General features: G+C 47.8%; 1 protein-coding gene across 8 annotated transcripts in view; it reads right to left on the bottom strand.

The window, feature by feature from the left end:
* ATP11C (ATPase phospholipid transporting 11C) overlaps positions 1-25,387 on the bottom strand; it is a 57,622-nt gene that overhangs the window by 7,532 nt on the left and 24,703 nt on the right. For all 8 annotated transcript variants that reach the window (XM_030497468.1, XM_030497469.1, XM_030497466.1 and 5 more), the window contains exons 6-28: positions 24,720-24,848; positions 22,251-22,354; positions 21,262-21,312; positions 20,085-20,149; positions 19,444-19,525; positions 18,951-19,101; positions 17,979-18,176; positions 16,939-17,100; positions 16,585-16,742; positions 15,667-15,738; positions 14,753-14,826; positions 13,957-14,060; positions 13,179-13,360; positions 12,377-12,640; positions 11,476-11,650; positions 10,700-10,802; positions 9,406-9,551; positions 8,980-9,039; positions 7,818-7,945; positions 5,337-5,472; positions 3,826-3,891; positions 2,668-2,771; positions 1,069-1,222 (exon numbers count right to left, since the gene is read on the bottom strand). In XM_030497468.1, coding sequence (XP_030353328.1) covers positions 1,069-1,222; positions 2,668-2,771; positions 3,826-3,891; positions 5,337-5,472; positions 7,818-7,945; positions 8,980-9,039; positions 9,406-9,551; positions 10,700-10,802; positions 11,476-11,650; positions 12,377-12,640; positions 13,179-13,360; positions 13,957-14,060; positions 14,753-14,826; positions 15,667-15,738; positions 16,585-16,742; positions 16,939-17,100; positions 17,979-18,176; positions 18,951-19,101; positions 19,444-19,525; positions 20,085-20,149; positions 21,262-21,312; positions 22,251-22,354; positions 24,720-24,848 — 2,868 coding nt within the window. The remainder of the gene's footprint in view (positions 1-1,068; positions 1,223-2,667; positions 2,772-3,825; positions 3,892-5,336; positions 5,473-7,817; positions 7,946-8,979; positions 9,040-9,405; positions 9,552-10,699; positions 10,803-11,475; positions 11,651-12,376; positions 12,641-13,178; positions 13,361-13,956; positions 14,061-14,752; positions 14,827-15,666; positions 15,739-16,584; positions 16,743-16,938; positions 17,101-17,978; positions 18,177-18,950; positions 19,102-19,443; positions 19,526-20,084; positions 20,150-21,261; positions 21,313-22,250; positions 22,355-24,719; positions 24,849-25,387) is intronic.

Raw genomic sequence — 25,387 nt, 5'->3', positions numbered from 1 at the left:
TCAAACCTCAGTGTTTGGAAGGTCACCCCATAGTTTCCTGGGACGTGGCCAGCCCAGCTGGGCACCACGGTGCTGGTCTGGGGCACAGTGGCCAAGCTGCTGGTCTGGGTTATCTGCCATGAGCCACCAAAGCATCTACTGGGTGTCAGCACAGGGGTGACCTCACACCAGCAGCGTTGGCCCGTGTCCCTTCACCTTACCCTAGCACTGCCTAAGGCCATGAAACCCAATGACAAGAGGTCAGGGCTGGCTGGCAACACACCACGTGCTGACCCAAAGCAGGACTTGCTGCTGCTGCTGCAGGGAAAGAGGGGCTGCAGGAGGGAGGGCAGGCACAGGCAGCAGCAGGGACACGGCTGGGGTGACAGTGCAGTGCTGCTGGGGTGACAGTGCAGTGCTGCTGGGATGCCCAGCATCGCTGGGCAAGCAGAGAGCAAGGGAGGGACTCAGCAGGGTGCGAGTGGTGAGCCTGGCACTGCTGGCAATCACCATCGGCAGGAGTGGCAAAACAACCTTTCAGGAGATGGCTTACACTGCTAAAACGAGTCCTCCTCCTCCTCAGCAGCAGGGGAGAGCTGTTAAGGAACCAGACCACTGAAGGAGAGCTTGTCACTGCACGCTGAGACCACAGTACGAGCCCTTGGTTATTAAGGAGGGGTGGGCAAACACGACAAGACCTGACCCTGATCCACCTGCACCAACACCCAAGCACAGACTCAAGGGGAACACCGTGGTGTGCTCTCTGACATAAAAACACAGCTTTTTCTGCAGGACACAATATGGGGGGTTTGATGATCAGTTCAGGTTGCAAAGGGTTACTGTATTTTACAAGAGGCAGGAGGTTTCCATCCAGTGAAGGCAGCTAAGGAAAGGCACGGGTTGAGTCTCTCCTCGCTACAGATATAGGCAGTATTTTTAGATAAGCTTCTTGACATTTCTGGCATGTGAAAGAGTGAGATGAGACTCTAGAAAGCCCTCCTCGAGGTGCGAGTGGTGCACGGTACTGTTACAGGTTCAGCTGGTGCTTAAGACTAAAAATACTGTGCAATACATCACCTCGTTCCTTACCTGATGGTTTTTCTCTTTTATACTTTTTAAAACTATTAGAAGAATCTCTGGGAAAAGGCTGATAAAGATCAGGAGAATTATTGCCAGCCACGTGGAAACTGAAGTCAGCATATGGGTAAATACAAAATACATTCTTTGCTGCTTCAAGAAAGGCCTGAAAGAGAAAGAATACGAATACACTGTGGTTAACACAAGCTTCCCAAGAAGGTAAGAATCAAAGGCAGGTTCAGATCACGCCATTAGCAATAACACCTCCCTTTCAGATGGGGATGGCTACAGCCTGCACAGACACACACTGCCCATCCTCTACCAGTGCATCTCCTGCCTTCAGCTGCACTAGTGCTGGAGGTCCTGTCACCTTACATGATGCATTTTGCATCTTCCACATCTGCTTCATTCCAGGGTGTGGAGGGGTTTAAATTTTGCTGCTACCACTGAAAGAGAAATTATTCCCCTTATCAAAAACCAGATCGTTTTATTTCAACTTTGAATTTTGCTTCTGGTTTGCTTTGGATAATGGAAACACAGAGACTCTTGGCCCCCTTTTTGCTTCTTCCTCCCTCCCTTGATGATGGAAGGGAACCAACAAATGCTTATGAAAAATGCCTCATAAATAACTGATAAGGATCCCCAGTGCTTTGCATTAACTCCAAAACACTGAGCCATGCAAGTTAAACACACCAGTGGAAGCCTCACACATTTCAGCACAGAAACCTGGCTAGATCTCAGATCTGAATCTGTTGGTTGGGAATGCTGACTTGTTAAACAAAGCCCGTGACCCTCAATTTAAATCAGTTGCACATCTTTATTCACAGGCTGCTGGGTCAGGGATCTAGCCAATAACCCATGGGCTAATCCATGGGAAAGCAAAGGTGTAAAATGGGAGATGCTCCCTACTGTGAATGTTAACATGAACATCCACCCCCAGCATGGGAAACAGGAAATTGATAGTGTTTGTAATGTACTATTTGCTTGCCTGCTTTTGCAAGACATGAAGACTAAAATCCTGGTTGCACTCAGATCAATGAGAGTTTCTTCTCCTCATCAGATCCAGGATTTCGGCATCAGGATCTGCGCTTTCTCCTGCTTATTTCTCCCTCTTAAGCTGCCCCGGACTGCTGGGTCCTCTTACTCTGCATCTTCCTCATCTGTTCCTTCCCTTCTGTATCCACCATCAATTTGCCCTTTCCTTCCCATCCACATGCACAAACAGATCCCAAAATATTTATCCCAGAACCTCCCAATGAAGGACAGGGGCCTCAGCACCAGAAATGACCCTGAGGGCAGAAAAGCAAACCACCTCTTGCCAAAGCCAAGCACCTCGATGACGACCAGAGCATTATCTGCTTTCAGGCTATTCCTCTGGTAGGATCACAGACCTCCTCAAGCACATCTCATCTTGCAACAGCCCTTTAGTGGGCATTGGATAGGAGATACCATCCCTTCCCTCTTGGTAGAGGAAGGAGCATGGCTGCACACACCCTGCACCCATAAATCCCTGGCTAACCAAATGAGGGGATGCTGCAGCCACATCTCCCACAAAGCCAGTGCTGGGCATTCCCCTAAGAAAGCACCATGGAAAGAAGAAAAGATACTTACCAAATGACTCCTCCCCAGAAGAATGAGAAAAACACATAGAAGGCAAGGGAGCCCCAAATCACAAAGTGGTTCATCCACGTCCAGAATCGGGTATCGAGTGCTAGCTGTGTGAGTATCAAAAAGAGAGACAAAACAGGCATTACATGCAGAGCACATCTGATTGCATTTATATGACATCTCAGACTGGTTTCGCATTAAGGTTGGAGGTTCTTCAAACAGCTACCTCTGTATATGTGCACCAGCGAACACAGAATCACAGCACCACAGTGTGGTTTGTGTTGGAAGGGACCTTAAAGCTCATCCAGTTCCAACCCCCTGCCACGGGCAGGGACACCTTCCACTAGAGCAGGTTGCTCCAAGCCCCTCTGTCCAACCTGGCCTTGAACACTGCCAGGGATGGGGCAGCCACAGCTTCTCTGGGAAAAGTCTGTGCCAGCGCCTCAGCACCCTCACAGGGAAGAGCTTCTGCCTCAGAGCTCAGTGCAATCTCCCCTCTGTCATTAGTGCAGATATTTTCAATACAGATTGGCACAAAATCAACAGGGAAACAGCAAGTTTCTAATTATAACTGACACTTTTTAATAGAATAAATCTGAAGGAACCTCCGATGTGACAGGGAAGAAATGTCTAAAGGTTACAGGGTCTGTAATTGCCTCCTGCCACCACCTGCTGTCCTGAACCAAACATAAAAGACCTTTTGTAAGGTCTTATGCAAACTGTTCCTTGTGGAAAGCTCTGTGAAACAAAGCAGATTTGCTGCTGTTATTTGACAGATGTGCTTCTGTGATCCCTCAGGTGCTTAGCCATGACTGAAACAAGGCAGACAAACACAAGTTCTCTATTGCTCCTCTCTTGCTTGAACTGAATGCCAAGGGGTGAAAGTGTGGGGAGAAATCAACCATAACCAACCGGAGCTCTCAAAAGAGGCCAAAAAATGGGAAAATAAGACCAAGACAAAAACACTTTAGCCCAGGAATACAGACCACAGCCTACACAAATGGTCAATAAGGAAGTTCTGCCTTTATGGAAGAGAAGATTTAGGTGTGGTGGGAAGCCCCAGAAACTTCATCTCCAACACATTTACTGCATGATTTGGCAGCACATCCAGAGGCATTGGAAAATCACTACAAGTGACTGCAGAAGGAAGCAGATCCTCACCTTCAGCGTGACGGTGAACACCAGCACGGTGAAAACAATCGTCCCAAAGGTCCAATTCCCAAAAACCTGAAAAACACATTATATTGGCACAGGCGTCTGGGTCCATCTCCTTGGAGAGAGACAGCAACAATGATGAGGACAGGGGTGCAAGCAGGGACTGGAGGGGAAGGACAGGATGGAGCAACTACTACGAGGTGTTGATGCTCGGAGAGGCGATCGCCATTCGCTACTCTACCCTGTGCCATGCAGTGCCACACGGATGGGGGACCCAGAGCTGGGACGGTGACAGGTACAACCTCCTACTAACAGCAATGGCAATACAAGTCATTGGACCACCTGTATGTCATGATTTCTTGGTAATTTACTCAGTTTCTGCTTTCCTGCAACACCTCCGCTCATTGTCTCAGTTTGCACCAGTGGGTATTTTTCCATCTGGTTTGGTTTGCAGGCAACTAGTGACTACGCGCAACAAAGAAAAGCAGATACTGCCTATAAATCCAAACGATGGCAATGAATGGGAGGGATGCTTACCAAAGGCTGTCAAGATCTGAATGCATACAGCAAAACAGAGAGTGAAATGTAGAAGTTTCCAAAAAATGCAAAAAGAAAATCAAAGTCAATAGGAGCGAAAAAGGAGTCAATCAAACAGACATGGATATCATGAACAATTGCTGGTAGCAGTTCTCCCAGGCAGAAGTGTTTACAGAACAGGACATAACCACACAGCTTATTTTAGTGCCACAGACTTGACCTCTGAAGGTGTTTGCAGAACACATCAGTGCTTCGTGTTCTATTCAAATACAACCAGAATGGCTACAAATACTGAAAAGCACTGCATCTACAATACAGGGGCTTGACTACATGTAGCTGGGGCCATAAATGTTGGCATTGATGCAGCATATGCAAACACATAGATAAATTTCATCAGCTTTTCTCCAAGTGTTAGCTGCTAAAAAAGTCTAAGGTGTTCTCCAGGGTTGGAAGGGATGGTGGAAAGAGGATTTCCATCGATGGAGATCTGGTAACACATTGTGTTAACCCCTTAGGAAAAGGGTCCTGAGACAGCTCAGGCCACCACATCTGCACCAGGGCTATGCTCTGTACTCAGTGAACCAGCAAAATGAAAAGAAAGAAAGAAAAAAGGGAAAAGAAAAGAAATTCCATCTCTTTTTTAACCTGCTCCTGCCCTGGGCCACTGCCTGGGGCCACACGATCATGGAAGAGGCTGTCCAAAGCTTGCTGGGTTGGAATAAAGCTGTGTGTGAGACTTAGTTCTTTTACCTAGTGAGTCTAACCAGTTCTGCCCTGTTTCCATGGCGATTTGGGAAACGTTTCATCTCAAGCTTTTGCTGCAGAATCACACCATAAGCAAGGCTACGCCGTCGGACAAGACTCGAGACACACCACACAGATTAAGCGTGTAGATATTCCCCGCCAGGCATATAGAGAGGCAGGGCACAAAAGAAGCACTCATCGTTCTCCCTTCTGGGTGGGTTTTTTGGTGGAATTACCTTTCCATTATCTTCCAACGACGAGTTTTGAAAAAGAAAATAAACCCCAAAGAAAAACACGAGTCCTTCAAAGGCGCCCAGAAAGGTCCAGTACAGGAACGGCCTCCACTGCAGCATGGCATTATCTGAAACCTTCCTGCCAAAAGAGGGAGCAACAAGAACATCACTGTCACGTTTAGCGTGTGCTGCAAAGCCCTTTGCAGCCAGGAGATCAGCTTTGGAGCAAGCCCTTGCCGTAGGGGATGAGGAGGTGAAACACAAATACCTGCCATAGATGTTTGCCATAAGCAGCTGCTGGTCATGAGTAACCATACGAGGTTCAGCATATTTTCTCATTATCAAAACAAAACCCAGCCCAAAGTGAACAGCTCTAACACCATCCTGAGCTTCTCCCACAGCCCCTGCAGCATACACAGTGTCTGGTATCAACTGCTGAATTTCAAAACTAGAGCAGCCATACGGGATGCAGCGAATCCATCGTGTGCTTCCCTCTTTTTGTCGAGCGCACCAACTCCCTGGTTGAGAAAAGCTCTGCAAGTCCCATTCCTGGAAGCGGTGTCTTTCTGCACAAGCTGAAAATAACCTCCCAAATCATTCAGAGGGTGTTTTTAACACGGGGGTTGTAGCAGGAGGCTTGGAATATCAGATGGATGAGATCTGGCACAGAGGCAGCAGCAAAGGGATGCGCGATGGGCAGAGCTGTGCATGGACCACAGGCAGAGCCCAAGGAGTGGGGGGCAGCTACCAGGGCAGGGGGGAGCCAAAGTTTTCTGCATCATTATCTTTTCAGATTACTTTCTTTAAAATCTAAAGACTGATGGAGGATAAAAGCACCAAAAATCCCCATTCTTCTCTCATTTTAACTCCTCACTGTTAAAGCAATACACGTATTCTCACGCACCTTGCAAACCGGTGTGGTGCTGGGCTCCTAGAACTGTAGTTTCTAAACCAAACCCACTATGCACAATGATGCAGTAACAATGCTCTAACATACCACAGTCTGGGCATGAGTAAGGAGCACGGATAAACCAGACTGTAAGCGGGGTTTTTTATTGCAAGGAGAGAAAATACAGCCTCTCTCTGCGAGCTCTGTTTTGCATTCACACTGATGTCCTGCGGTGCTCAGCGTAAACAGGCTTTTACAGCCCCTCACACTAGAGATCTGCAGTGCAGCAGCTCAGCACCGCGCACAGCAGCAGTCCTGCATTCAGCAGCACACACACACAGGCATTACTATTCAAACTACAGCTACCTGCCTGCACAATTCATGCCTTCCCTCAATGAACAGACCCCAGAGATCACACAGCCACCAGCCCAATGCACGGGGCTGCTGTTATTGGTCTATATCACACAATATTCAATTACCTATTTAAAGATACATGTGGTGGCATTTTGCCATACAAGTGGAGGAACACAGAGGTCTAATCAATCATGGATCTGATTCAAAAGCACCAAGCCCCTTCCTAGCCTCACAGCTCTTGCTGCATTCTGATTTTTCTATACCTAAAGCAATTTTCACACAACACCTTTAGGTTGTGTGATGTCTAATTCCCTGTGCTGTTCCTGCAAAGGCATCACTCTTGGCTTGAGCTGAGGAGCATTGTATGATGGTGACAGGGCTTGCACAGGGCACTGGCCAAAACAGCCCTGACCTGGTCTGCCTCCACAGGGGTGACCTCGGTGCTGAGCTTACTGCCCATCAAGGGAATTAGCAACAGCGATGCATGACCAGGGGCATCTTCCTTAGTCCTTGCTGAAGGGCTGCATCCAAGCATGGGCAGGGCTGGGAGGAAGATAGGAAGCATATCTCTTTCCATAGGAGGTTGGATCCTCTCACTACTGCAACTAAGGAAGGGGAGAAAGCAACCAGCAAAGCAGAGAGGGGCAGTCTCCTCTTAAATTGTCCTTTTCCTGGGCAATGCAGCAGTAAACTCCAAGTGTGTGGATCAAAGAGTAGAATTCCCTGGTAACAGGCTCTGATCTGGGGATTTGGCCTGTGGAGGATGATGTCCATTTAGACAAGCTGAGAAACTACCTGTCTGAGCTGGGCTTCAGAAACATTTGTCTTTCTCAAAACGAAAGGACCTTTTTTCCCCCCTTAAAGCTAAATCTTCCCTCCATCCATTACATGCTTTATCATGGGCTTGGCTCACGCTGCCTGGCCCAAAGCTAGGGTGAATGAATGGTCTTGGCCACACTCGCTGATTGATTTTTCTTATGGATGGAGAATTCCAACTACAGTTTATTTTTCTTATAGAGAGACAGCAGTGCAAGTGGCTAGACCAGATACTGCTAGACAGCAAAGTAAGTAGAAATAGCTCTAACACGGAGCCAGGAGGGACAGAAACAGCCTTTTCTGCAGTTCATGGTGACCCCATCACCAACACAAGTGGTGACACTTCCTCACACTCCTGCACCGACACAACTTAAGCCATGGTTAATCAAGTTGTGCAGAGCCTTACCCTGTCCAGTGCTACTTACATATAGAGCTGAGGATCTGAGGTCAGCGTGTCGATGTTGATATGCTGCTCCAGGAGGCTGTAAGCCAGGATGGGTAGTGATGTGAAGCAGATGTTGTACATGGTAAGATAAGCAGCATCGTACAATGGCTTGAAAGAGGAAGAAAGGGTAAAATGAGACAGAAATTCCACTTTAGAAGTCTCCCTACAAAGAGATTTAAAGTTTCCAGCCCTTGCCTCTGTATATACCCTACAGATTCATCCCTTTGTCACTGCCACATGGGATGGTTTCATTTGATAGGGGTCATGCTCTGTGCAATGCAGGCTGCATGGCCAGGACCCTGCTCCCACTGCCAGGAAGTTTTATAACTGGCTGGTCTCATCTCCAGCTCATTCTCCAGAAAAACATGATTCAACAGCCCTTATCACAGCTTTCCTGTGGCTGCTCTTGTGCTGCTGTTTCTATTAATACACTTGGTGTCTCCTGTGACTCTCTAAAGACTAGACTGGTTTAGAGGAACTACAGCTTCTTTTTTTAAAGAGGGGAAGAAAAAGGCAAGTGCTTCTGCCAAGAGAAGCAGAGAATTATCTCCTATCATTTACTCTTCCTCACCATTACTTCGGAGCCCAAACAGACACAAAAGCCCATTAAGCTGACACAAAGGCCAAAGCCCTCGTCTCCAAGCATGTGAACCCACTCTCCGCACTGCTCTGTCCCTCTGATGCTCACTTGGACTAAGCAAGTGATGACACTTGTCATGTCTTTTTTTCAAGGCTGCCACAAAAGAACGAGCTGTTCTTCCCTTTTAAGAGACACTTTCAATGCAGGGAAATGCAGCACAAGGGAATAAATCAGGGTTTCTTGGGAAACTTCTTTTAAGAGAAGTAGAAGCAGCAAAATCAGGTGGTGATAAACCAGCTAAACCCCTCTCTCTCTCATTACTTATCTGTGTTTAGGGGTGGCGGATGGGAAAGGAAAGAAAGCAGATTTCATTCTTTTCAGCTATGGTCTCAAACATATTATGCTGTACGTATGGCATTGAGGAACAAGGTTGGTTCCTACTGTCCTCTAAAGCAAGGTGAGGAAGGGACAGGGTGCCAAAAGCCAAGTCGTCCAACCTAGGACGCCTCATTGTACCCCTTGCTTTTTATCCTGGATTTATAGACACGTCACTGGAAGTTACCTGCTGTGAGAATCCACAGAAGAACTGGTATAAAAACTGCGGTAAAATGAAGCAAAGGTTCTGGGGAAACAGAAGACAAAGCAGTCAGCAGGGAAGTGATGACTTCTCTATCTAAATCCAAATAACTTTTCCTATTATCAGTCATTAGTGTCTGACGTTACATTATCAGACAAGTCAAGACACTGTTTTCTACCAAGTATAAAACTAATCTAAGGAGCAGTTAGTATCTGCAGAAGAAAATCATGCTCACAATCCCCTGTAAGCATTAGTTTCAATTGACAGGCACATGACAGAGACACATCCTGTTCCAGGGAAAGAAAACAGAGCTATAGAATATCCTATTTTTTTTTCTGGTTTATTATTTGCTTCTATTATCAAAGTAATCCAAAGTATATGCAAAGAAATAAGCTGCACACACATCCTTACCTTATAGAAGAAATACTGTACAAGGTGTGCTATTCTCACATAGTATAAATGCCCATGTGCTAGTAGCAATTTTCTTAAATGTTTAAACTTTGGCACAGCGTAGTCGCTGTTTCTGGAAGCCTGACGTCCTTCTTTGCCTTTTATACCTGGAGACAGAAGCGTGGCAAGGGGTTAATCCCTAAGGGACCGGTATCTGGACTGATGCTATGGCAAGCAGTTAGTCCCTAATGGACTGGAATCTGGATTGATGCTATGGTATAGGGTTAATCCCTAACAGACTGGAATGTGGACTGATGCTATGGCAAAGGGTTAATCCTTAAGGTACTGGCATCTGGGAAGATGCTACCCATTAGGTTCGTTCACATCACTGTCTCAAGGCATGACATAAGGCAGCACTTCCCTCTTCATGCCCCAGGAGAGTAACACACTGACGTGCTGCAAGCCTCAGCGTGGTTTTGGCTCCACATCACTCAGACCTGCCTCTGGAGTTTTTTAAGCTATATTTAGGTTTAGCTGTTTGAGCTCCTATAGAAGAGTGTGGTGAGGAGTATCTAAGCAAACCTGATAACAGATAAGGAATTGGTTTCCCCAGGGCTTGCCCACATCTCGCGCAGCCTGGTGATTTCACAGCACACGCCTGGTTATTTCAGACATCCCCGCAGAGCTGAGCTCAAGAGAAGCAGTTTTGTTCTCTCAAAAGCCACATCCAAACCAACTGCCCTGGGACCTCATTCATTAGAGGGTACTGTGACATTTCCGACAGCCTCAAATAAAGAGGCTGCCCTTTCCCTTCTATCAACTCTTCTTTACTACAAAAATCTCCAGTAATTCAATGTCATACACACAGGGCATACAACAGAACTGAGCATCAGCCCCCAGGAAACACATGTGGGTGCCCACTGGAGTTACTGGCAGCTGTGACCGGTTAGCCCTGATACACTCTGGTATTTTCATTGCTCTGCCTTTGCAGGAATCACCCATCAGTTTGCTACTTGTGCCTTTTCTTCTCTGACCAGCAAGCAACCTGTACCACCTTCAATGTGGCCACAGAGTTTTTGAAGGCCATCTGCAGTTTATCACTGATGAACAGAGTAGTGCTGTCAAAGGCAAGCAGTATATGATGACATCCAGCATTTATCTGGAGTCAAACCCTGGCTCCAAAGAAAACAACAGCAGACTTCCTGCATTTTCCAGTGGGATCAGTTTAGCCATGTGCAACCAGAAACACTGACTGGGCCTCAGCCAACAGCAGATAGGTCTTAGGGATCAGATGGGTGTTATCAGGGGGTCTTACCTATTCCAACATGCGCTTCCAGAATCATACTGACATCATTTGCACCATCCCCTACGGAGAGCGTTATCGGGCTCCCTTTTGTGTTCTTCACCATTCGCACGATCTGAAAGATAAGAACGACAAAGGATAGAGCAGAAACCAAACATTCAGGTAAAAAGCCTCCAGGAACACCCATCCGCCCCACTTGCAAGGGCCCCCCAGGACAAACAACCAGACAAAGTAACACCCAGAGAGTTCAGATTAATAAACCTCCTTGTTCCTTCCTCCTCAGTCACCAACCAGAGCAAAAGCCAGGATCCAGCTGCACAGAGATGAAGGACAGTGTTTAAACACAACTGCCAGGCAGTAGCATCCTGCCCTTCCCTGCTGCCAGACCCTGCTCTCTCAAAGATGGGACTTCTCATGTGTTTTGGAGGGCAGGAAACCCTCCTGTGTGGAAGAAGGGCAGAAACACGCCACTTATCAGGCTTGGACACCATCCACTGGTGTGAGGATGTCACGGACTCCACTTGAGGAATTTGGAAAGGGAAAAAGAACAGAGGGGTTGGTTTGATTCTACTTGGTTTGTGGCTTCCTGCAAGCGTATTAAACAAAGGGTTTATATTCACATTTGAAAGGCTGATGTGTTCCCATCACATTCTGAAGTTCAGATGAGGTTTACACATAGGCTGGAGAAGTCCTACATGATTATGATAAGGCCAAGCTTCAGCTGATGGATTAAAAGTGTATCACATCACCTAATGATGTGCTTCAGCCCGCTAAAGCAGAGTGAATACCTGTGCTTTCTGCAAGGGAGCCATCCGGCAGCAGAGGACTGCAGCACATTTCAAGCAGATCTGTAGAAAGATGTTCTTGTAATTACTAGAACCAGAGTCCTGAGAAGGGTTCAGTATCAGCGACAGTGTCGCGCCATCTATAATCAGGCCATATTCTTGAGTCAACGTCCAGCTTCTGGGAACACAAGGAACATGTTTGGAATCAGACATCAAGAAGTTAACTCCTTGTACCATAGAATCCCAGCCTGGTTTGGGTTGAAGGGACCTTAAAGCTCATCCAGTCCCAACCCCCTGCCACGGGCAGGGACACCTTCCACTAGAGCAGGTTGCTCCAAGCCCCTGTGTCCAACCTGGCCTTGAACACTGCCAGGGATGGGGCAGCCACAGCTTCTCTGGGAAAAGTCTGTGCCAGCGCCTCAGCACCCTCACAGGGAAGAGCTTCTGCCTAAGAGCTCATCTCAGTCTCCCCTCTGGCAGGTTACAGCCATTCCCCTTGGCCTGGCCCTACAGGCCCTTGTCCAAAGCCCCTCTCCAGGTTTCCTGGAGCCCCTGTAGGCACTGGAGCTGCTCTAAGGTCTCCCCTTCAGGAGCCTTCTCTTCTCCAGGCTGCCCCAGCCCAGCTCTCTCAGCCTGGCTCCAGAACAGAGCTGCTCTGAAATCACCTCTGTATTAATCTTCTCCCCATCCCTTTTAGGGGGCTTAGAAATCTTAAGAAGCTTGGATTTAACACACCCCCTTCACTAAGGGAACTGTGTAATTAAATTCAAAACCAACTAATACTAGAGATGCTGAGCAGAGTGAAGGAGCCAGTCCCCAGGGCCACAACACGGTCCTATTTCTCTATAGGCTTTGCATCTGCACCCAAAAAAACACACGGGCCAGGTCCTCTTGGCTCACTTACCTCTTCAGGCCCCCCCGGCTTTTGGGAACATCCTGAATCAGCTTCTTATGGTACTCTATCAGCAGCTCATGGAGCCGATCCTCCTTCCTCTCGCTCTCGCCCACCGTCCTCGCCGTCAGCTCCAGCAGCTCGGTGCTGGTCTGGAAGAGCCTGCAGGCGTAGCACGTGGACTTGGCAGTTTCCATCTTGTCTCCTGTCAGCACCCAAACCTTCATGCCAGCCGCGTGCAGAGCTTCGATCGTCTCTGCCAACTGCTCCTGCAGCCTGCAAGAAGCAGCAAAGCATCACTTCGCAGGCTGCGCCTCGCCTAATCCACGTAACCCTTATTCTGCAGGTAGGAAACACCAACTCAAGACAAGCTGGTTCATGTTCCCCTGTGCTGGAGAGACCACTGCTGCAGGAATAAGGATTCAATCCCAATCAGCGATCCCAAACTGTTATTTGTAGCCAAAAAAAGCAATCACTGCTTTACGCTGCGAGACCTCAGAGTCAAGAGTAAGAGTTTAATTTACACATGCAGTTACTACATCTGCAAGCGAAACGGGATCTGTTTTGATGTGCAAATTAACGCTGCGTGCTTAATTCATCCTCTAGAAGCTCGAGTACTTCCGTAGTTTCATTAATAAATCCTAATTCCTACTACACCAGCCAATTTTAGCAACTAGGGCACTGTGTAATGGTTGTGCCATGGAGTAATTAATTGTCCTGGACACTTCAGCATCTGCCTGGATGCTCAGTTCCACCACGAGGCAGGGAGAGCCCACAGGTACCACAGTGCTGGTGGTGATGGCTGCCTCTTTACCTGTCTTCTACAGCTGTAGCCCCAATCAAGTGCATGTCTGCTTCTGTGTCTTCAAAAACCTTTGCCATCTTTTCCTCCCTGTCCTGCAGAGCCATCTTGGCTTCATTCAGTTGTTTGTCTATTTTGTCATACTCCTTTTGAGTGAGTTCTTTGAAGGCCACGCACAGCGTTCTGTAGCCATCCTGGTAGGGGAAAGAGAGAAAATAAAGTGGACAAGTGCCTTAAAAGCAGGGTTTCTACAGCTTCCCTAACTGAGGATTAGTGCTTTTCTCCACCATCAGTGCTTCCTTGCAGTACTGATCCTGACAGCAATGACTATTTGTTGGCTTGAGTCAAAAGACCAATTTCTCTGTGTTTATACAGTAACTTCTTCCCATCAGAGTAAACTTGGTTATGATTATTATGTGCGTCTAATACAGCAGAGAGAAACTAAGAGAAGGACCAGTGCTGAGAGCATGCATCCAGCAGAGAGAGCAGGGACCACAACTGGGACCAGGCACTTCTCTCCCCAGAGTAAACAGCCTGCTCTTGTTATGCCTATTTTTAACTGGCATGGGAGATGCTTGGACACGACTGCGATAGAGACCATATAAGTATATCAAAGCTCAAATAAAGGTGGAAGCCAACGAAACAGAAAAGGAGAGAAGCCTGGCTTCAAAACAATGTGAAGTGACACTTGGATTTTCAACACTTCCCTCCAAAGCAAGGCCGCATCCCTATTTTTGGAATAAGGCTTTCCTGACCCCAGGAGCCAGCCAAATTCCATCCACGTGCTCACCATAGCATTGCGGTCCACGTGGACTTTTGTTTGTTGGATTTCTTCTTGCTGCACCCTTGGAAAAATAGAGGAGTCTGCTCCTTTACAGAAGAGAAACAACTTCCCTAAAAGCAAATTATAAATAGTTTATAGCGATCACAAGCTGTAGAAAGACTTCACAGCTTCAATAGCTCCAGCAAGTGATGCAGAGGGAGGAAATCAGACAGGACTGAAGACAGAACTGCTGGAAGCCCAGCTGCCTTCCCAAAGTGGCCTTACACTAACCTGTGCAAGGCCTTCTTGCCCTCAGGCTGGACATGGGGTGTCCCTTCTGCCTCTGAGCAAGCTTTCTTCAACAGGCTGCACGTAGCAGTTTAGTTTTTCCTATTCAGAAGCTTTGGCAACCTCTCTATGGAGGGTAAAACCAGCATCCTATAACCTTTTGGGCCTGACATTTGAGATGGATGGTGACCTCTGAGTTTCTGTCTCTTATTCCCATGAAATCCCATCCTACTCAGGGGGTGGGTCTCACTTCTCCCCCCATGTATTTGTACTGTCAGGCTGGAACTAGTCCAGCAGCAGCTTTCCATAGGTCATCCTCCCCATCCCTGTCTCCTCCCCTCACATCTGCTGCTGGTGCCCAATGGCTGCTGTGGAGAAAATCAACTCTATCCCAACCAGACCCACTACAGAACTTAGTTAGAGCAGCTTAGAAAACCTCACAGTTTTGCCTCTGGGTTAGAGTAATAAAGGACATGTTCTATATTTGTACACGTGCACACATGTATGAGAGTCCAGAAATGCATTTTAACTGTACCTGTGGTGGTTCTCACAATGACACTCATACGGCGACGGACAGGATCGAAGTTCAACACATGCAGAAGTTGGTACCTTGAGAAGAAAATAAAGCAGCTTAGACTCACTAGAAGAAAAATAGCAATTTAAGACATAAAATCACTAAGTTTCGCTGCAGAAATCAATACACCCTACACTGGGCAATGTGCTTTTTACAGCTACTTCACAAGAAAACAGAGTAAAACCCCTCCAGCGCTGCTCTGAGTGTGGGGCTGAGGGTGCTGGTGCATAGCAGTGCGCTGAGCCCAGGCTGGGCAGAGGCTCAGCAGCACCACATACTGCAGGCAGACATATCACCTCCAACATTCAAATAAGGAGTTTCACCATAAGGGCAGCAAGAAGTGAAACTTGCTTGGGAAAGCAAGTTCTCAGGAAGCGCCTGGATTAGGTCATTGATTCTCAGATGTCCCCAGGCTGTGAGCACAGGGGGAAATCTCATTATTTTCAGCTCAGAAAGGTAAAAGAGCAACAAGGATGGGAGCCATATCACAAAGTATATTACAGCATCCTGTCGTGAGGCTCTATAAGGTCAGCAACCACCCCATGAACCCCAGGAGCTACCTGCACAGCCAGATACAGAGGAAGGACACATGCAAAAGACCACAGGCGCTAAAGGGACCTGAATTTAGACACCACTAAAGCCACCAGCAGCTTTTTGCAAGCAAAACCTTTCAGCCTGCACTTGCTGTGCTGCACTCTGTGAAGTGAGCACTCGCATCAAAGAGATGCGAGTTTTGGGGCAGGCTGGCACAGTCTGACAGCCCTCACAAAGGAACAGCTTTGCCCTTGCCAGGTTGGCCACGTTGACCACACTGGATTTAGGCTGGGTGGGAGCCAGCCCTGCTCCTCAGCAGCACCCCCACTCCCAGCACTTACATTTCGGTTTCATTCTTTTGGTTTCGGATTTTCATGAAATCGTTTTCGAGTCCTAGAAAAGTGAAACCATACCTGTCAATAAACAAAAGGACAGAACAACATTGAAAACACCCATTGGCACAGAGCAGACATTCACAACGTTCTCCTTTCACCTGCTGCACTGCAGAGGAGAACAAAGAAGTTAGGGAGCCCGAGCTAAAAAGCTTGGCTGGATGTTTGCTTGCTCCATGCAGAGCCTGCTATGATGTGCTGGCACCGCTCCCATCACCTGGGGAGAGCCTCTGGACACAGTCCCCTGGGTCTCCACCAGATTTACAAGCCATAAGCAAGTATATATGGCTGCAACAGTCTGCCTAAAACCTAGGCACTGCTAATAGTATAGTATCATAGAATGGTTTGGGTTGAAAGAACCTTAAGGCTCATCCAGTTCCAAGCCCCTGCCATGGGCAGGGACACCTTCCACTAGAGCAGGTTGCTCAAAGCTCCAACCTGGCCTTGAGCATCTTCGGCAGGATTCAAATGTGGGTTTGATAACAACAACCCAGCCCATTATTTTGCCACTGCATGCCAAGGAAGCAAGTTGGCTGGAATATGCACACAGTAACTGTTCTCTGTTTCTTGTGGATTAAAACACATGGCCATGGGGACTCCAGCAAAGGAGCCTCTGCCCCAGCCAGGCTCTGCAGCACCAAGAAGCTGCTCAGGGAAGACTCTTTGCAGAGCATCCCTGTTACAGGGAACTCATTTAAACCCACAGGCTCACGTTGAAGGTCAAGCCCAGCGTTGGTATCACAATGTGCGCCTCCCAGAGAGTGTTGTGATCTTGACCAGGTAAAGAGGTCTATTGCCTTCAGATAACCCTCACCTCCCTCCCACCACAGAGAGGGAATTAAAACCCCAAGATCTTCATATCCTTACTTTTCTGCGCCTTTCACCAAAGCAATCTCGTCCGGGGAAGAGGAGATGTAGGTGTATTTGCGTTCTGGATGCCCCATCAGCCCATCCACTTGGTCTGCTTCCTTGATCTGGACAGTGTGGCACAGGCAGAGGGCCCGCAGGAACAGCTCCTCACGGCTCTAGGTAGGAGGAAAGGAGGGTTTGTTACCAGCCTAACACCATGCACCGACCCCATCTCGCAGCCCTTGGTGGTGCTCTTGGTGTGTGCACACTTTAAAACCACATCCCCAACACCCGCTCCCAGTTTTGGCTGGATTTACCCAGCCAGGAGGTGACCACAAACCCCTAACAGCCATCAACACGCAGATTCCCTACCTTTTCTGCTTTGCCATAGTATTTTAGGGGTCCATCAGTCTGAGAGAAGCCATCCACCTCCGAAATGCAGTCCTTGTACTTGTGCCCATCGATGCAGCACTCAATGAACTCCATGCTGTTCTCCGTCAGGGTCCCGGTTTTGTCCGTGAAGACATACTCCACCTAGAAGCAAGCAGGCAGGCAGGCTGCCCCACTGCACCCCAGACCCATGCACCAGGGAAGGAGCCCCCCAAAACAACAAGCATGGGGCATTTTACTGCTCCTCTGATGATGCTGGGGAGCACTTTGCTGCCATCCTAACCTGGTCCCCTCTAGAAGATGCCCCATAGGAGCTACACCACTGTGTATTCTACTACTTTGCTCCTAAGAGCAGCTCTTTTTCAGCCCATTGCACGGGTGCCTGAAGCTCCTGAAGACTGAAATCCATTTCCAGGCTCATTGCTTTCTCCTCATCCTCTTTATTGGGTCCTTTGCTACAGCTCCTAGTGCTTCTATAGCTGCTGCTGCAGGTCTGCTGCCTCCTTTGGGGGCTTTTCATCTTGATGCTGTATTTAAATCAGGTAATTGCTACTCCAAATATATATTCATGGGTTTCAAAGCAAAACAAGAAGCTGGAGGCACTACGCATACCCTCCGCTCAGCCTCTCCTGACGCACATAAGGAAAGGGAAGCCTGAGCTGTCTCGTTGTGGCTGCACATGCACATCTCTCTGGGCATGCAATTTTCATTAATCCTTGAAGAGACATCAGGTTTTTCATCTTCAAATTGAGGCGGTGAAAGCAAAACCACCCCGACAGGCAGAGCCCTGTGCCTGATATTCCCCAATATGGAAACAATTGGCATGACCCAATTCCTGCTCTTTCATGCACTATTAATAACCTTATCCGTTTCGCAGAGCGAGTGGAATCACGTTAAATGGAAAGTGCCACCAAACCGGCTGAAGCTTTGCCCTGAGGGGACCACAAAGGGCTGCTACAACAACGGTTCCTATCAGGGAGGATGTTTTCATCCAAGCAGATGCAAACAGAGCATGTTCTGACCTGCCCGAGCTCTTCGTTCAGGTCCGAGGTGTTCACCAAGGCCCCCTCTTTTATTTCTTCATCATACATCTCCTTGTCCCAAGAGATGAAGAAGGAGCCCAAGAACTTCTGCATCTCTACCGTAACGTACATGGAGACTGGGATAATAAAATTGAAGAGGACCATGAATGACAAGAAGTCTGTGAACATCCGCAAGACCTGCAATGGAAAGGGGAGAAGATGATGCAGTTGGTGCCCATCAGGCACAATTCAGGGGTAATTTACAGCAACACCTCTGGAGGGCTAAACAGCTTTTCTTCTAATGTTAAATGGGAAAAAACAACCTGAAAATACAGCTAACATACAAAGTCAAATCCCAATTTCCTCTGATGCAGAAATCTCACTGTCTTCTGCAGATCTACAAGGGTAGAATACAAGAGTACATCTCCCTGCTTCACAGCGGCCAAACAATGTTTCGTTCAAGCATATTCCCCTGCAAAATACACTAGTGCAGGTTCTTTCTGATCTCAAGTAATAGAAACAAGGTGTAAGTGGCTTGAGACCTGCCAAGCTATGGTGAGGATACAAGATGCAGTGACATCCTTGTAAATCCTACTCAATAATCCATCAAATATCCAAACTCCACACAGCTCCACTCACTCTTTCAGGCTTGACTGCCTGCGTCTCAGCAAGTTGAGGCAGCTGGTTGATGTGACCTCAATTCAAGCTTGCCTATTCAAAGCTGCAAGATAGCTCGAGTTCAGATAAGGATCCAGGTTAAATTGGCTGCTGTGTTTCTATGATATACAGTATTTATGCTTTGCCCTGCTCCGTGCAAGCACTGCTGTGCACAAGCACGAGAGAGGCAGGAAAGAAACACAAAGAGCAGGAGAGACAGAAGGAAACAACAGCCACAGGACTCACTGGGCTGGCAACAGACACTATCACATTAAACAAACCCATCGGAAGTGCTGAAAACACAAATCCCCTTACCTTGAAGGTCTCCTTCTCTTTTTTAGTCTTTTCATTGTACCAAGGCTCATCATTAAACGGATTACTCTGCCAGACATACTTCAGGGTGGTGCACACAGTGGCCTTGCTCAATAGGATGCACAAATACACTATCAAGAAACCGTTGATAGATCTGAAAAACAGGTTTCTTCCTTAAATTCTTGCAGCTATTTTTATACAGAAAATCATGCAAAGAAGTGGGAACAAGACTTCCTTTTAAGAAGGGAATTACAGAACAAGTGCTTTTTATTCAGGGTCAGTTCATGTATTTTAACATTTCTTAATTTGGAGTTTTAAAATAAAAAGCTATTAGGTGATGCAGCTTCTTGAAAGATAACTTAATCGAATACACAGATTTTCCATGCACCTGAAACAAAAGGCAGCAGATTGGGGGATTATTCCTCTACAAGTCATCCATTAAAACCAAACCAAACCCAGAAGCTTTACCCATGTTTTGCAGATGAAAAATACTCACTTTTCTACAGCAGATCGTTTCTGAGACTTCCCTTGGTAGTTCAAAGCCATTTTCGTTTCCATTCCAGTATAGACTGCAACTCCTACAGGGTGTTAAAGCAGGGCTCATAAGGGACTTGCAGTCCCAGATGGACCCAGCTTGCACTGAGCCACGCGGGGCATCAGCATTTACATGAAGCTCAAATCTTAGTTGAAGAAAGAGGCATTACCCAAGGACTGTTCAGCTACAGAAACCTCCCAGGCTGCTAAGTAATGTAACTGCCTATATCCCAGAGCACTGAGCAGGAGCCTATGGATCACATACAGTCACAAAACCCATCAGTCTTCCCTAGAAGCATCACCCTCAATCACAAGTGCGCAGGACTGTGATCCTAGCATGTTCTCAGCAAAGGATATGGGATCAACTCCCTGCTCTTCCCATCTCAGGTAACAAGAAAAGCTTGTTCAGGTGTATGAGCACAACCTGCACAGTGTGGCAGCACTGCAGATACAACCAGCACCTCCTGATTTCCCCCCGCCACCTTTGCAATCAGCTTGCATACCAAATATAACTGTATTTCCCTCTCCAGATTTAGTGATGAACATCTACATTTGCCATTATTTATCCGAAATATTTCAATAAATACAATAATAACTGTTCACCATAAATCTTCTGGGTATTTTTGAGGGTAGCACCTTTCAGCAACAGGTTTTCAGGACCCAAAGACCTAAATGTAAAAGAAGTTATAATGTTACATCACTCAAAGGACATTCAAACTGCTTTAGAATTTAGACCCCGAGATAGATCTTAAAGCTAAACAGATGTTCTTTAGATCTGATCACTGGATTTGTGTGTTAAATTGGGCATTGCCTGAGTTTCTTTCTCTTTTTATATACTTATATTTCCATTTCATCTTACACAGACTATACTTGGTGCTCAAAGTTCCAGATTTCATGGCGGATTACCAATAAGGCTTTTGAGGAACATCTGCAAAATGTTCAGATCTAATATGTTCAGTACTTACACAAAAACCTGATTTGAAAGGCATCAAAAACCTGTCCATTCTAACACAATCGATCAATAGCACCAAAGCTAATGGATTATTTTGCTCCCATTCATGTTTTAATTTCTCTTTGAAACCCCCACTCATGACCCTCTGTTGCTTCTAGGGTCCGGACAGACCCACAAAACACAGCCAGCATCATTCTGGCTTTTCATGACTTACAAACATTATTTGCTTGTATCTCCCTGAAGCACTCTGATGGATGTTTAAGTTTCTGCTTTCACAGAAGCCCAGACTGGTTTGGGTTGGAAGGGACCTTAAAGCTCACCCAGTTCCAACCCCTGCCACGGGCAGGGACACCTTCCACTAGAGCAGGTTGCTCCAAGCCCATGTGTCCAACCTAGCCTTGAACACTGCCAGGGATGGGGCAGCCACAGCTTCTCTGGGCACCCTGTGCCAGCGCCTCAGCACCCTCACAGGGAAGAGCTTCTGCCTCAGAGCTCATCTCAGTCTCCCCTCTGGCAGGTTAAAGCCATTGAATAACAGTATTTGGCAATTGCCTGGTAAATTTGTTCCCCATCAGCAGGGAAGGACATTACCCGTGGTCCTGCACTGCTTCCTCAAGAGGGGCTCAAACAAATCACAGGAGGGCAGAAGGCAGCAAGTGGAAAGGTTGACTACAGGCCTCCCTTAGTAATGAAATACGTGGAGTGATTAAAGTAAAACCCACCATTTAGGGTTAAAGAAAAACCCTAATGATGGCAGCATTGAAATTGAAATTCAATGTAGAGGCCCAACCTCTTTGAGAGAGCCAGCGAGAGGGCTGCAAGACCAACCTGGCTACAGGCTCCTGGTTACTTCTGTAGATGATAATTCTTCCAACGAATCTGCAATAAAAATACGAGAAACTTGTGCTACAAACACTTTATAAAGAGCTACTAGAAACATGCGAAACAAAAGTCATGAGATGGAAGCAGACACAAACATGTGCCTTTGAGAGTTCACAGCTTCAGAGGGGTGGTGGTGCTCAGGACAGGGAGAAGCCACATAATCCTCATGGTCAGGGGCACCCACCAGCAGCAGCAGTACCTGACCATGCCTTTGCACCCCAGCACATCCCCTTTACAGGGCACAGCACCCAGCAACCCTCCTTTGAGGGATTTAACCACGAAGACTGCTTACTCCCAGAAGCCATTCAGCCCAGTGCATTTTACTTGGGAGGTGAATTGGCCTGAGGACGGGCACGTGGACCATGACCACAGCTGAGCTGACAAAAACCAGCTCATTTCACAGTGACAAGTGTTGCACGGGGGAGGTTTTGCTGTGAAGGAACCAAGCCCTGAAGAAGTGCAGTGTCCACTTTGCCATCCTCACATGGAAGAAGCCTGGCAGCTAATCACTGCCTCGAGAAACCTGGTCTCTGATGAAAACACCCTTTGCTTTGCTGAACTGTAACTTCATAGAATCCCAGACAGGTTTGGGTTAGAAGGAACCTTAAAGCTCATCCAGTTCCAACCCCTGCCACGGGCAGGGACACCCTCCACTAGAGCAGGTTGCTCCAAGCCCCTGTGTCCAACCTGGCCTTGAACACTGCCAGGGATGGGGCAGCCACAGCTTCTCTGGGCACCCTGTGCCAGCGCCTCAGCACCCTCACAGGGATGAACTTCTACCCAAGAGCTCATCTCAATCTCCCCTCTGGCAGCTTGAAGCCATCACCCTATTATTAGATCCCCTAACCAGTGGTGCTCAGGTGTCTGTGTGGAGATGACACCAGGTAACGGGGGGGCAGGAGGAGTAGGACGGGCACAAGGAGGGACAGACTCACTTGTAGAGGTCAGGCTGTGGCTGTTCACACTCAATTGTAGCGGTGAGGGTGTCGATGGCTTCATCCGTGCAGAGCACAGTGGTATCCCGCACTGCATAGTGAGTCTGGGCAGAGAAGCACAGGCAGCGTCACCGCGAGGCCCCAATCCCCAGCTTTTATACCCCATTCTTTAAAACACCACCAGCAAAGGCTTGTCAGCACCAGCAGCTCACCCAAGCCCTCACCCTGCTCCCACAGAGCATCTCTCAGTGAAAGACTGAAGTCTATAAGGTTAAGAGAAACCGCAGCACGAAGGAGCTGCTGGAGGAAGGTGTGCACCACAAGCAGAGCATCTTCGGCTTGTCCCTGGGGTGAGGCTGCAGGTGCCCCCAGGGCACAGGGGCTCCCAGGGACCACCCATCCGATGCTCCTGAGGGTAACCAGCCAGCAGCTCGGGCGCGCAGGGACCAGGCAGAGCGCTGTCAGACTCCAACCTATTTTTAGCAGCCGCTGCTGCGAAGGTTCATCTCTCACAATTAACTGGAAAGCCCACAAAGGATCCGCTCGCTGCCTCCCGGGCTCTATTTATAGGAGCTACTCAGAGCTCCAAGTCACGGTGGCTGCACGGCAGGCTGCCTCCATCCATCTCCAGCAACAAATCCATCACAAAGCTCCTCCGCTCCTTACGTCTGCATCCCCCTCTTGCGCATCCCGGGGGAACCGTTACACTACACGCGCTGTAGACGTGGCATTAGCAATGCCCACCTTTGTGCTGGTTTGGGAACCTGCCTGGCTTTTTGTATGGGAAGCAGAGGCTCAAACACACAAACATCTCTGGTATAAATCATGGGGTTTGTGAAACACGACTCGAAGCTGTTCCTGCAGTGCCCGGTACCGTGTGGGGGGTTTTGCTGCTGCTGTCACTATGGATGCTGTGCGGTTACTGAGTGGTACTTCAAAGCTGCCTCCTGATCAACTCCACGATCTTTACATCCTGGGTCCCTTAATGTATCTAGAAAACACATGTTCTTTTAGCAAAACGTTATCTTTTAGATAATTTAGGTATGACTAAAGATTTGTGCCTCAAAGACAGAGCCCTGACAAAATCCCTTCCATAGTTCTGCTCCAGTTTCACCTAACCAGCCACCTTTCCCACATCTTTGACCTGACATGCCCCAAACACCAGAAAAATCCCCACCAGGTGGGCAGCAGATACCAGTGCAGATGAGGTTTTGAGTGTGCTTCCCTGACCCTCCTTTTGCAGCAAACCCTGGTTCCTCGTGTTAGACCTATTTCCCCAAACAGCACTGCCTTTTCTATGTTCTTCCCCTTCAAACTCATCTTCATCTCGTCAAGAAACAGGAGGCAGCTCCCAGTCACCTACAAGAATCCACAAAGCAAGAAAAAACCCCACTGCAGTGCTTGATACAGCAATTCAGCATTGCACTTGGACTCAAAAGTCAGTAACAGCCAAGACTTTGAGGTTGGGTAAGCTCATGCATACAATACACTTGACACAAGTAAGCAACTGCCTGTTTAACATGGTTATCTATTCCCAGCCTCAAGCCACTTCAAAGCTCCACTCCACTAGTGGAACCAGTGTGGTGCATCAGCTCCTACGTAAGGTTTCCAGCACTGATTAACAGCCACCCATAAAGAGACAAGCCACAGAGCCCATACCATACCTATCAGACTGATAACGCTGACTTCAGGGTGTGCTGGAATGAACTGGGTCATTTTAAAGTACCTTCCAGTCTTATACAGATAGTAGCAACTGCAGTAGTAAGCATTTCTGACACACAAGTGCAACCAAATGTTCGTGTCTTCTGATGTATATAAGGTGTTTTTTTGCTGTTACTGCTTCTTTCCCCAGGTTAGAGAAGGCGGCATGAATAAAGGAATTAAAACTGAGGAGGTGATCCATCCTGTGCAAGACTGGTATTGAATTTCAGTGCCTGATTCAGGGAAAGGGAGAACAAAAAACCCCAGAAGCGATGTTTCCCTCACACTGGTGCAGAATTCCCCAAACGGATCTGGAAATACCGCCTCAAAAAGCCCCTGACCGCACTGGGAAAGCTTGGTAAAGTACCAAACGCATTGCTGGATCCTGGAAAGGGAGCTGAAGCAGCTGCAGGCACTGCTTTACTGACATGGGGCTGGAGCAGGGAAGCACTAACGTGCTTCCTGTGATGGGCAGGAAGGCAGTGAAGCTGCCTCAATAAATATCAATACAAATTGGGGCAGCACCAGCAGAAACGGCTGTTGGAGATAAAGCAGAAAACAATCCCCAGGGGCCCTCGGTGCTGACGCGTTGGAGCAGACTGAGGGAAGAGCTGTTAAATACAGCCACAGGGATGGGCTCAACGGGAGCACCCACCACTTACACACATACACACCCCCTCCATGCAAGCACAGCTTCAGTGGTAGCTCCAGCCACCCAAGTACCCCCAAGCACCAGCTCCCAAACACTGCCCCATCCATCCCCATCACCTTGAAATTGGACTCGCCATCAAGACTGGCTGTAGTGACATAACACGTCCCGTCAGGGCTGCTCGAGGCCAGGAATATTAAGTCACAGGGGAAGGTCTCATCCGCTTTCACTTCTACGATGTCTCCAACCTGGAGAAAAGGAAGCTTTTTAGATGAAAAACCCTCCTGGTTGTTATTAGATGGTTACAGATTTAGCTTCTCTCAAAACCTAGAAGAAATGATGATGGCTAAAAGGGAAATCAGGGTTCAAAAGGCACGTGGGTCCCCGAGCATCACTTCACAGCCCAACAAGTCCATCCAGCCCAGCATGAGCTCCCAGTGCCCGCGTGGCACAGTGTTTATTCCTCTGCTAAATCTTTATAAAGCAAGAGACTGTACTTGTCTGAAGTGTGGTGTGATAAATTAATGTCAAAGCTAAGTGTACTTTCCTGGTGTCCTTGGGCGAGTTGGAGATGGAAGAGGACTGCCTGTCCCGGAGAAGTGCAGAGCGCTGACAGATCTGTCACTTGTCAGCCCCAGTACAGCTTTTGTGAGACAGCTTTTCAAAAGCAATCAAACAAAAGGCGGCTTCTCTCTTTAACCAGGAACAGCTCTTGGAGCACCTCATCTGACAGTGAGCTCACTGGGGCAGCTCTACCCTCGGCACATCCCTCCTCCCTGCTCTTGTC

Source organism: Strigops habroptila, chromosome 9, assembly GCF_004027225.2.
Source record: "Strigops habroptila isolate Jane chromosome 9, bStrHab1.2.pri, whole genome shotgun sequence".
In the NCBI taxonomy this organism is placed as follows: domain Eukaryota; kingdom Metazoa; phylum Chordata; class Aves; order Psittaciformes; family Psittacidae; genus Strigops; species Strigops habroptila.
Note: the sequence above shows the minus strand (reverse complement) of the source record. Positions and strands in the feature narration are given on the sequence as shown.